This window comes from Crotalus tigris, unplaced genomic scaffold (genome assembly GCF_016545835.1).
Source record: "Crotalus tigris isolate CLP2741 ecotype Arizona unplaced genomic scaffold, ASM1654583v1 scf7180000017814.3102382, whole genome shotgun sequence".
NCBI classification, from domain to species: Eukaryota; Metazoa; Chordata; class Lepidosauria; order Squamata; family Viperidae; genus Crotalus; species Crotalus tigris.
In genome coordinates, this window is record NW_024096652.1 from 406,528 (window position 1) to 419,796 (window position 13,269).

Below are 13,269 nucleotides of genomic sequence, written 5' to 3' on the forward strand. Positions count from 1 at the left end.
CTGTGAGGACTCATTGGAAAACACCCTGATGTTGGGAAAAATGGAAGGCGAAAGGAGAAGGGGACGGCAGAGGATGAGATGGTTAGATAGTGTCATTAACACAATGAACATGAATTTGGGCAAACAGTGGAGGATGGTGGGGCCTGGTATGCTATGGTCCAAGGAGTAGCAAAGAGTAGGACACGACTTGGCAACTAAACAACAACAAATCCATTTTTGCCTTTTTCTTAAAATAAAAATAAAAAAACACCTCACTTAAGGCCACAGAAATCAAACACCACAAAATGACAACAGTGGTGTAGTGAATCTCTAGGTTGTTGTCTTCATATCAGGAGATAAGGGCAGTGGTGGGATTCAAATGTGTGAACAACCGGTTCTCTGTATGGATGCTGCTTCCGGAAGTCCATTCTGGGCCCGAGCAACAAAAAATTAGCTACCAGTTCTGCCGAAGTAGTGTGAACCAGCTGAATCGCATTACTGGATAAGGGCCATATAGCTGCTCGTGTAGTTCATATGTCATGATTAACCAACATAATCCAGGACTGCCTGGATTACAACGGGCCATTTGCTTGCACAACCTATTACCTTTCCTCATGATCCAGTCAATTCTGTCACGTGAACAGAGTTGATGTGAAAGCAAAACTTTAAAAGCATTAAACCTATTTTTCATATGGTTTGAATAGGGCTTGGTGGTAAAATAAATAAGCCCTGCAGACCACTTGGGATGCATAAAGGAGAAAAATAAAAAGGCAAGTCAAACCCACTCTGAGATTACTTTTAATGAAGCACGGGAAACATCAGATCAAATCAGTTGTGTGCTTCATGGGCTGTGCGCTTCTGTTGATGTGTAAAGTTTTACATTATTGACATTATTTCTATTATTGGCCCATTTCCCTGGCTATGACACTCATAGAAAAGAGGCAAGGCTTTTGATTGCATGGGAGAAGGCCCGTTTAGAAATGTGAAAAATAAATAAATAAATGTCGCCCTCTTGACTTTTCAATCCCCTAAAGACAATGGAAATTGCTTCTGGGTTGGGCTGAAGATGAGACAAAAGATACTGCATGACTTGAAAACAGGATCCCTTGGTACCCCAGTTAATACAACATGTGGATAAAGTGTCAAGGCTGCTAGGTAGTCCAGATCAAGAAAATCAACTCCACTGGAAAGCTAAAGCTACTTTTATTGAGGCTGGCTATAATAACAAATCTTGCAAGCCTGATGATGCCTCCTCCTCTTTCTTATATTCCAGTTAATTACGGAAGAATCTACCTGAGCTACCTCTCATTATTCTGGAATTTAAAAAACGTTTCAGCCCCTTTTATGTAGCTAATACTTCCTGCAAATCTCTGTCAAAGTCGTCTTTCTTGCTCTTCTCGCCAAGCCTATAAAAAAAGAAATTCTCTCCATCTCAAGCTATCCTGGAGTGGAAACTGTATTTCAGCTCTATACTGATAATGAAAGGGAAGAAGGAAGCACATTCATACTGGCAAGAGTCTGTCACTGTAATCTTATAATAAAATAGTATTAGCATTAATAGCTCTGGTATTCTGGTCTGGTCTACCTTGAATGGCTGACAATTTTGGTTTCTGAACAGGGAATTGATCTTGAGGGCCTAAATGGCTACTTTTCCCCCCGTTCAATCATGTCCAGTTCTTAGAGATTGTCTGGACAGGTCCCTGCAATTTTCTTGGCAAGGTACTTGAACAGGGGTTCTCAACCTTGGCAACTTTAAGACTTGTGGACTTCAACTCCCAGAATTCCTCAACCAGCTTTGCTGGCTGAGGAATTCTGGGAGTTGAAGTCCACAAGTCTTAAAGTTGCCAAGGTTGAGAACCCCTGTACTTGAGAAATAATTTGCCACTGTCGGCTTCATAGGGCTGAGAGTGAGAGTGGCTCAAGGTCACCCAGCCAGCCCTGGGCCTAAGCCAGGACTAGAATTCGTGTTCTCCTTGTCTCTAGCCTGATGCCTTAACCACCACAATGGTCTCTCATTAATAGCTACTTACAATTTTTATAATTCTATGAGTCTAGGATTCTATTTTTACCTACTTATATGACTTTTACACCCACTTTCCGTTAGAATAATTCCCAGCCTCCAGCTACCGAAAGGATGAAAAAGCAGGAAATGAGAAAGACTGTTCCTGTCTAAGCTAAACCCATCTGCTAGAAAATATTGTCCTATGAGACACTATCATATGTTTCTAAACAGATGTGGGGGTGGTTTCTATCCCCACAGGAGTGGAGACAGTAGTGGAAGCAACAAACAAATCAAATTCAACTGCTGTGTAGATTTGAAGTGTGTTCCTCCTACTGATTCATCACAAATGCCTATTTCTAACTGGTGTTTTTTTTTTAATCTGCAAGTTCACAGAATAACAGATAACAGAGTTGGAAGGGACCGTGGAGGTCCTCTAGTCCAACTCCCTGTACAAGCAGGAGACCTTATATCAGGTCAGACAAATGGCTGTCCAAGCTCTTCTTAAAAACCTTCAGTGATGGAGCAGCCACAATTTCTGAAGGCATGCTGTTCCACTGATTAATTGTTCTCACTGTCAGGAAATTTCTCCTTGGATCAGTGGTTCTCAACCTTTTTAATGCCGCGACCCCCAACCGATCGTAAGTCGAGGACTTCTCAACCGGTCGTAAGTCGAGGACTACTCAACGGGTGCAGCACCGTTTTCAGAATGCGACTTTTGGCGGGCTCAGCAGGACAGAGACAGCCTGGACAATTCCTATTGGCTTTTGAAAGCCAATAGAATTAGACTCTATTCAAGAGAGTCTATTCTATTGGCTTTCAAAAGCCAATAGAATAAAAGGGAGTAGCACAGCTAAGGAAAAGGGGAAAAAAATGGCGGACTGCATTGTTTGGCAGCCCCCGTGAAATGGTCGTTCAACCCCGACCCACAGGTTGAGTACCACTGCCTTAGATCAAGGTGGGTTCTGTCCTTGATTAGTTTCCATCCATTGCTTCTTATCCTGTCTTTAGGTGCTTAAGTTGACCCCTTCTTCTTTGTGGCAGCCCCTCAAATATTGGAACACTGCTATCCTGTCACCCCTAGTCTTTCTTTTCATTAGGCTAGACATATCCAATTCCTGCAACCATTCTTAGTATGTTTTAGCCTCCAGCCCCCTAATCATTGTTAGGACGGAAATTCAGTATGATCTTACCAGGAAAGTGAATATAAGATGAAATGTCAAAAATGGTATGTACTGCATAGGGAGACAGTGGTGGCAAACCTATGCCACGGCTGCCAGAGGCGATACTCGGAGCCCTCTCTGTGGGTACATGTGCCGTTGCCCAAGCCTTGCCTCCCCCCACGACCCCCTCCTCATCAGCAGTTCCCCTGGAGGAGAGTTACCCCAGAGCATGGCCCACGCGGAGCAGTGCAGCCAAGGACATGGCAGCCAGGCAGCGTAGACAAGACTCTGCCCTCACACCCCATCACGCACAGTTGATGCTGCGGGGCGTGGGCAGAGGGCGTGGCCGCCATGGCGCTGCTGGGCTGCCTGGGCAATCTGCAGCAGGCCCTAGAGGCGGTGAGTGGCCCTGCAGGCAAGTGGGGTGGAGGCGGAGTGGGGGCGGGGCAGGGGATGGAGTGGGGATGGGGTCAGTTTTTGGGCACTCGGTCTCTAAAAGGTTCGCCATCACTGATTTAGGATAACACTTTGATCCATGCAATGGGCATGTAGCGGTCACCAAACTTAATTGCTCTCCCGCACATATCAAACCATGACTTCTTTTTTTAAAAAAAAAAATATTTTATTGTTTTTTTAATTTTTAAGAAAAAGTACTCAGGACACACCATGGTGTTTAGGTAATCAGACATTCAAAAGTAAAAACATAAATAAACAACTCAACTTAATGCATTCACTGTCTCCTCTCTATTTCTGTTGTGATTCCGTGCCAGCCTGTGCTCCCAACAGATGAGTCGGAGGAATCTGAGGAGGAGGTGGAGGAGGCATTTGGGGGGCCATCAGAGCCAGAGGGAGACTCTGAAGTACAGAACTCACAGTTGGATTCAGAGCCTGGGCCCTCCAGTCGTGTTTCTGATGAAGCTCAGCTGGGTGAGGAGCATGAATCAGACTTGGAAGAATCACAACAGATGGAATTGTTAATTGACGCACGCAGGCGGCGTCAATTAGCCAGAGTAAGACAACAGAGGTCAATGAAGCACCTCCAAAGTAAGAAGAAACGGCAAGGGGAGGCACCGCCTTAGGACTGCTAATTAAAGGGAGGAAGCATGGGTGGTGCTGGCTGCTGAAGGCCACCATTTGAAAACCGCATCTTGGAATCTTGATCTATGACTTCTCTTGTGATTTCTTGTTTGTTTTTCATCATGCTCTTTTGGACTTAAGTTTGCTGTATTTGACAGGTTTGGCTATGATATTAAAAGGGGTTTTTGTTTTTATTTGCAAGTCTCCAGCCTATTGTAGTAGCAGGGGTTTTGTCCTTGTGAAGTTAACAAGGACAACAATAGGCTGGAACAGAACAATTTCCCTCAAATAACATAATACGTTTAAAATATTCAATTTCTAAATTAAATTTCTATTACTACTAAATCTGTTTTAAAACTTTATCAGTTTACAATTACCAAAATCAAATTTAACTTTAAATCAACAAGTTATCAATTCAGGTATCCCTTCCAGATGTATTCTTAATTTCTCTCATCCCTCCTTTTATCACCAATCTCATTTATTTCTTCTTCCATTACACAATAGCTATCTTAGTTAAAAAATAATGTTAAACCTTAATTCACTTCAATTCATTACACAAACTTCAAATTTCATCCAATTGATTATCATACCTTATCACATCTATGTTACTGTACAAAAAATCATTTAACTAAATTAAAACACTCCATTAATTATTAAACCCACCCCAATCTAAAAAATCAACGTTTTTTCAATTCCAATACATAATTTTCATCAAAATATATCTAATATTCCCCAAAGTATTCTTAATCGATTTAAAATATCCATTCTAAAAATCACCCTCATGTATATATGTTTATATTTTTTTCTTGCTTCTAACTCTAAAATCAAAATCCTTAAAACAACCATAAATCCAACATTGCCTTTTAATCCATTACACAATTTTAAATTTCTCTTTTCAGTCTAATTCTGGCTTTTTTCCTGTGCCAAGCAGGTTTCCATAGGGACGCTTCCCTTTCAGCCAATGGATCTATCTTTGTTGCTTACAGTAGCCTTTGAAATAATAGAAATCCCATCCTCTGCATTAGACATCTATTTCTCTCCTCCTTGAAGCGTCGTTGCTTTCTAGTTTGAAATCTCAGTCTTTACTTCTTCTGTTCCTCAAAGTTGGAGATGGAAGGTTTGTAAGATAGAATAAGTTCCTCTTTTATCTCTGTTGATTCCTCTTCTAATATATTTTGATTTATACCATAGTCAGATATAGCCTGGACATCCATTTGAACATTTGAAGTGAAATTTCTGGATCTCAGTTCTGTAGTAAACTTTTTCATTGTAGCACATATTTCTGCAGTAGCCTCATAGATCTTTTCCAATGTAAGTGTGCAGTTTAATTGTGACTGAGGTTTCTCCATTTTGATAGTGATTAAAAAGAGTCTCTCTTTTCTTTTTTGTGGAGGCTATATTTGATATAATATAGGCAATATCCACTCCTACAGTTCCCATAGTTACCCAGCTTATCTTTCCTCTTCAGAAGTGTATTGAAGGTCAGCTATCTTCAAACCAAGTAACCAGAAGTGACAGTATTAATATTTCGCCACTAGATGTCCTCAGTAGGTTAAAAAAGGTCTTTTCCAAACACCATTTCCCCTTTTCTATCTTTTAAAGTATAATGTGAAAAATAAATAATCTTCCAGCATAGGATGATAGTTCTTAGAAAAAGAGGAAAGGAAAAGAAAAAAAATTTTCTGTACCCCCAAAAATATAAAAGTAAATACAGTTTTTAAAATTTTGTTCTATTTTTATAGAACACCTTTCTTCCCAAAAAATGTAGAAGCTGCCTTTTCAAGCCAGGGAAGTAATTCCAACAAGGCTCTTTCAGGTACCAAATACAAAATAGTATAGAGAGAATAGCAAACAAAGGTCTCACCCGGATTCACCACAGGGGTTCTTACAGCTTAGATGTTCTTTGACTTGCAGTTTGAAGCAGCAGGGTGATCGGCCGTTTTACTGGCCGATCTTCTTCTCTGTCGGCCCTCAGAGATAGCTCGGACTGCTAAAGGAGCCGCCACTCCTCAACAGCCGAGCAGAGCCTCCTCGACAGAAGTTGCACTCTCCAGGGCGACTTTGGACCCGCATAAGGGTCTGCCGGTGGAGGGAAAGCTAGCCAACGAGAAGACAAGTGTCTGCGTATGACTAGAGACGCCGCGAACTGGAACCAGAAGTCTTATCAAACCATGACTTCTGAAAATGATGGACATTTTCTCACTTTTTATAACATAAAATTATTAAATTAATAGAAAGCTAATGGTTCATTCATAATGAAAGTAGAAAGAATATCGAAAATCTATCAAAACATTCTAGGAAAGAAAAAAACAACAACTTGTCTATACAGGGTTTTAAGGCAGTAGATCCATTTATCAGAGAAATCCTACCATAAACCATAGAAGACCTGATTATTTACACTGTGAGATTGATAAGCGCTTCCTGTTTTATAATGCAACCTTCACAATATTATTTATATGTTTCGCTGAAATGTCAGCTTTTCTTTTTCTCTCCATGAAGAAAGAGTAATGGTCACATCAACTTTGGGAACCTTGAATTTGTGACAATTTCAAAATTATACAGCATGAGACATATTGCCTGGCAAATCCCAGATTGTTCTTGAACAGCAAAAGGGGAAATTACTCTTCTGCTTGAAATGTTATTTCTGGAAGAAACTGCAAAAATGTGTAAACTGTGTACCACAATATCATTTTGCTAGCTAGTATCTAATATGTGCAGGAAAAAAAACAAATGCTCTTATTTCCAGAAATAAGCAGAGTTTAGCAGAGATTAGTGGTACCTTTAGTCTAGGAACAGTGTTTTCAAAGCATGCCTTACTTCTAGTATTTTTATAACCATGGAAGACTAAGAAACTATTATATCTATGCCGCACTAGACTCAAAATACTTTAATTACTTTTGATAGATGGACTATTAGATTGACCAGTATCTATTCCAAAACAATCATAATTAATCACAGTTAATTTACTTTCATCTGTGGCATTTAGTACCATCCAATGTAGAATTTGGAGGGGGAAAAAACAGCAAACCAAAATAGCAATCTTATAATCTTTATGCATCAAACCATTTTTTTTATTACTTCAGCCCTTGCATACATGTTTATTGTAATTTACAGCAACACTCATGACACATGCAAGTAGTCCTTGACTTACAACAGTTCATTTAGTGACCATTTGAAGTTACAACAGCACTGAAAAAAGTGTTTTTTGACTATTTTTCACACATATGACCATTGCGGCATCCCATGGTCACAATATCCAAATTAACTTGCTTGGCAACTGGCATACATTTATGACAGTTGCAATGTCCCAGGGTAATACGATCATCTTTTGCAAACTTCTGACAAGCAAAGTCAATAGGGAAGCCAGATTCACTTAACAACGCGGTTACTAACTTAACAACTGCAGGGATTCACTTAACAACGGTGGCAAGAAAGGTCACAAAATGGGGCAAAACTCCCTTAACAAATGTCTCACTTAGCAACATAAATTTTGGGATCATTTGTGGTCGTAAGTTGAGGACTACCTAATGCATACCACAGGGGGCATAACTCAATTCACAAACACAAGGAATATAGATTGAGAAAAATTGAGTGACTCTTACCAAACTATTCCCTGAGCTCCAGAGCCGATTGGTTTTAAGTTCTGGTAGCGTTTGAGAACTGTGAAGGTCGAGTCACCTACTTCCACACTGTAGAACTGGTTGTCAACTTTGCTTTTACTCATGTTGTAGTATTTGGCAATATATGACACATCCACTTGCTTCCCAAATCCCTGTCATAGGGACAGAACGATGTAGGCAAGAGAGAAAGAAAACAGAAAGCCAATAAATTAGGAGCATAAACAGCAGGATCTCAAACAATTCAAGCTAGATGTCCTTCAGGATAGCTAATCTTAAGACTTTTATGGCTCTTGTTCTATTTTTGCCTGCCAAAATTTTGCCCACCAATCAATTAAGCCTGTTTATTTCAGCTCTCTTTTTTTCCTGCCAAGTGGGTTAAGGTTAGATTTAGGGCTATCGATCATGGTAGACAGTTACTGCTGTGAATTTATGTACTCCTTAATCACGACAAAGATATTGCTCCAGTCGATAATGGACATAAGATTTTAACATTAGTTATGGCACACGCAAAAAAAGAACAGGAGCAGAATTTCACATTATATTTCTATTATATTTCCAGGATTAAATCCTAGTGCAAATAGGAATCTTTCGGATCATTCAAAGTGTGCCCTAAAATAAACAAAATCCCAAGGCACCGAAATCCACAATATATTATGATTTATAATTCCCATATATCCTTAATACATTCCTGTTTTATAATAAAAATGAGATTTGAGGTTGATTTGTGTTCATGCCCTTGTACTTTATTTCATAAATTAACATGTTCTTTTCAACAAATTACTATTTATGTACTACCTGACAAGAATAAAAAAAAGTAGTACCACAAATAATCTGTATACAACAGGACGATGGGAAATAAAAGCTGATAAAAAATTGGGAAAGAAAACATTAAATAACATTTAAATAACATTAAATAATGAAGAAATGATATCAGAATAGATGCCAGGTAAAGTTTTTCCCAGGGGCAGCACCCATTTAAACTGGCAAACACATTTGTGTCCAAGCAGACAGATGCAAGCTGAAAGTAAAGAATCTCTACAGGTTTCTTAAGTCATGCTTGTCTTTAAAAATGAGCACACGCATTCTGAATTATATTTGGAAATTTGCAGAGTTAGAACCAGTTTGGTCTAGAGGTTAAGGCACCAGTCTAGAAAGCCAGAGGCCATGAATTCAAGTCCTGCCTTAGCCATGAAAGCTAGCTGGATGACTTTGGGCCAGTCTCTCTCAGCTCAAAGGGTTACCTCACAGGGTTACTGTTGTGGTGAAAACAGGAAAAGGAAAGTATATTGGCTATGTTTGCCCCCTGAATTATTTGTAACAATAGTAAAAGGAAATGAATGAAGAAATGAATCAATGAATTAATGAATGATCATCTTTGCAAAAGGTCAGGATTAGAAAAATGCTCATAATAATAATATCAACATTCCTAACCTTCAGTAACTAATCAAAGGTTTAATTATTGTAAGGTAACAATAGATCTTAGTTTCATGTATAAGACATGCTATCTTCATAGCCTTTTCCAGTAAGAAAGTCATCTTCACAAAAAAATAAAAAGTGAACATGAAAGTTACAGCTACTTTCTAAAAAGAATTATTGTATTGGCATATTAAACTACTAAATTTAATCTGATCATTTTTCATGAAGATAGACATATACATTTACTTCTTTTATACTAACCAGAGGAGTATCCCCCCCTTTTTTTTTAAAAAGAAGAAGAAGAAGAAAGCACTACTAAATTATTAGCTGGGCACTGCTTTATCCAAATCAGAACCATTTTGGCATTTTGAGTTGTTTCATTTAAGCCACCGTTTTCCTGGAGTTCAAAAATAAGTTGAATAAAAAAAATGGCTGTCTGCTTCTGATTGTGGTGAACCAATCAGAAATGGATGATGACCGCAAAGAAAGGATAATGATGGAAAGCAGAAGTCATCACTAACACAGCAGCGACATGTAGAAGTCCTAACCCTCATCTTCAATATCATTAATTGTCTATGGCAGCTTGCCTCAAATTGAAGAGAGAAATTTAATGCTAGGATTCCCAGCTAAATTGGAGCTAAGGACCGTGATGGCGCAATGGTTAGTGTTAAGTCCCCAGATTATTGGGGGCAATATGTTGACTCTGTAAAACACTTAGAGAGGGCAGTAAAGCACTATGAAGCGGTATATAAATCTAAGTGCTCTTGCTATTCCTGATCAAGCAAAGGTAAAGGTAAAGGTCTCCCGGTCAGCAGTGTCCAATTCTAAGGCACGATGCTCATCTCCATTTCTTGTCTGAGGAAGTCAGCGTTGTCCAAAGACAATTTCTGCGGTCATGTGGCCAGCATGGCTATACAACAAAGCCACACCGAATGCTGTTACCTTCCCACAGAAGTGGGTACTTATTATTCTACTCACATTTGCATGCTTTCGAACTGTTAGGTGGACAGGAACTGGAGCAAGCAACAGAAGCTTACCCTGTTGCATGAACTGCCAGCTGGCAAGCTCAGCATCTTTAAGCCATTGTGTCTCTCCCAATCAAGCATCCCTAGATAAATACACTTGCTCACCCCAAAGAAGGAAAAAGAAAGAACCAGCCTCCAATGCACAAGAAAAACTGATTAAATATCAAGGGAGCAAGAGTGTGTTTTCATTGCTAACACACTGCAGTGGGCACATTTCAACTAATTCTCCTAGGAAGGAGTCAGGAGAAAAGCTTCTGACAATAATTTATAAGTTACTATCAAGAGAATTAAAGTGGTTATCGCCATCAACACATGAATATCTCTAGGCAGTTATCACAGTCCCAACAAGGGCTACTATCAAGGGGTTGTCTGGATCTATTTGAATCTGTACAATTTATTTGTCTTATTTTTGGCTTGACACTCCAAGCTTCAGAGCTAGTTAGAAGTATGCACCATTTTAATGTTAAGATTCCTGTTTTAACATCCCTCTTGTAAGAAGTTTAAATGTAGGATGGACACAGATGCTCAGCGCTGCTTATCCTCCCAGGGAATTGATAAAAGAAAGAGTCCACATTAGGATATTGAATTTGGTAACTGGAACAGTAAAGTGTACAACAGGCCAGAACATAGTTGTAGCTGATTGGTTGGAGGGTGCTCATGCATGAGGCAATCTACACTATGATTGGTTGCCATTAAGTATAAAAGGGGGAGTTTCTGTTTTTCCCCCTCCTTCTGTGTGTTCTGTATATTGTTTAATTTGCCTCATGATGTTCTTGTATTCCTCACTATCTTGTGTTTTTTCTTTCCGTATGATGACAATACAAGTTTGTGTTAGTGTCTCCGACTTCATCTGGACAGCTGCTATGCAATTCCCTTACAGTCCACCTATGCCCACTTTGTCCAACATCTTTTCCGGTAGATCCCAATCCTTATTATGGTATTTATGAACGAGAAGGGGAATCTTATGCATGCAATATCACAGTCCCCCCTTTGGATTCTTTTAGCGCATGATGGCTCCAACTATTCAGTAATCTGCACATTGATGTCATCAGCAATTTATGAATAAATATTTTATCAACATACATTAGCTATGGATGATTGTAAGAAATCATGTCTTCCATTCAGCAAAATGTTTACTGTACAACTTTATGAGGTAGTGCTCATACAGCAACTGCAATTTGGACTGACAACTCAAGTCATTAAACAAAACAGTTACTAAGTGAAATTATATGACAACTGTGCTTATGGTTTTAAACAGGACAATGCATACCAACCAATAGCAGTGGCAAGCACACAACTGAGGGAGAAATGCTGTGAAGGTCATAAAAGTGGGCATTGGTCACAAAGTTACATTTTCTTCACTGTCATAACTGCAAACAGTTGCTAAAATGCAGTCATAAAATGAGGATTACCTGTATTTGTATGCATGTGTGTGAATGTATGTCTTGTATATATGTCTTATATCTTCTGGGCGGATTATAGCTTGCTTTCTTTGTCTTTTACAACTTTGTACATTCTTCTTCCTTTTTAGTATTTTAATGATATTAATAAAAATTCTCAACCAATTTGGCCAGTCACCTGAGTTTGCCTTATTAGATGTTCTTGCTTCAGCACAAATTCCCAAGATTTTGCCCTTACATTTTTTAGGGAAAACTAAAAAAAATAATGTCAAATAGCAAAACAGAGCACCGAAGATAGCATATGGTAACGGTTGTCATTAAACCAGGAAGGGAGGGACAAGGAGAGAGAATGAAGACTTCTGTGGCTTTGTCCCCCAAAGCACAGAAGTCTTCATTCTCTCTCCGTGTCCCTTTGAAGTGCAGTATGTTAATCGGTTCCTGGATAATTGCCCAAAATGGCTTCCTCCTAATTGCCTTCCACTTTTCAGTGTGTTTAATTTTACCAGCTGCCCAGCAGGAACAGGCATTCAAAAGCCAGAGACGTGCATTTGTGGAATGGAGGATGGGGGGATGGTCTATAAATGCCAGAAGGAGATGTTGATATGAACAAATTTGTGAAATAAACTGAATAGCATAATTTAGTTCCCTGTGGACTTTCTTATATTGTCTCTGTGTGAAGACCCCGAACACCGCATGTTAGAAGATGCAGTCACATGTTGGTGAATACCCAGAAGGCACACTCAAGTCTGTGGTTGCAGGTGCTAGGAGTAAGCTTGCCATCTGTCTACTATGAATTGTGTTTTTTGGAAGCTTCAATCATAGTAACAAGAAGGGTTTCTGAGCATTATCACCTCACAAATGAAATTGGAAACTACATTCGAAAGTTGCACAATAAGAGGAACCACATGCCACTTTGACAGAGTAAATTAAACAAAATATTTTTTTAATACAGCATTACCCATATGGCCAATGAGCTGGTACTGTTTCTGTCCAGAAGAATCAGAGGTCTGGAAAGATTTAAAAACCAAACGTATCTAACAATAAGCCATATGTGGTTCAACCATAGTTCTGGTTCAATGTAACTCTTATTTCTATACCAGAAGTTAAATCCTCCTAATGTTGGTTCAGTTAGTTAATTCCCAGAGCGTCAATTTAACCCTAAATGTTTATAGACAAAGTTAAATTCTACCCAGACAATTGTATCATGGGAATTTACCCATTTGGCAGGTCTAGTCCTCCAAGAAAATAAGTGGGAGAGAAAGGATGACTAAGAAAACAGACCGCTCTATCTCAGAACTCCCTGGCAAGGCTTGGTAGCACCAAACACATTTCACAAGCATGTCTGAGTGCAAGAAATGAGCCTACTGTTTGCCTACTGGCTCATTGCGTTTTGGAAGGTGCTGGATATGGGGACTTTTCATCTTTAACTCTTGACAGTGCACAGTGTTGATATCCTGAATAGTTATGACTCCTGATTCATGACTCATGCTTGAAGACCATAGGGCAGCTGCAGATAAGACGAGTTGCACATATGCAGTGTACCAATTGCATTCATTCCGGGTTTGGGAGGCTCTGCTTAAATCATTCATG

The 13,269-nt window shown here is 39.3% G+C and overlaps 1 protein-coding gene across 7 annotated transcripts in view; it reads right to left on the reverse strand.

Annotated features, from left to right (window-relative positions):
- LOC120307740 (mitogen-activated protein kinase 10) overlaps nt 1–13,269 on the reverse strand; it is a 212,232-nt gene that overhangs the window by 85,125 nt on the left and 113,838 nt on the right. For all 7 annotated transcript variants that reach the window (XM_039342825.1, XM_039342824.1, XM_039342829.1 and 4 more), the window contains exon 4: nt 7,821–7,990. In XM_039342825.1, the coding sequence (XP_039198759.1) occupies nt 7,821–7,990 (170 nt within the window). The remainder of the gene's footprint in view (nt 1–7,820; nt 7,991–13,269) is intronic.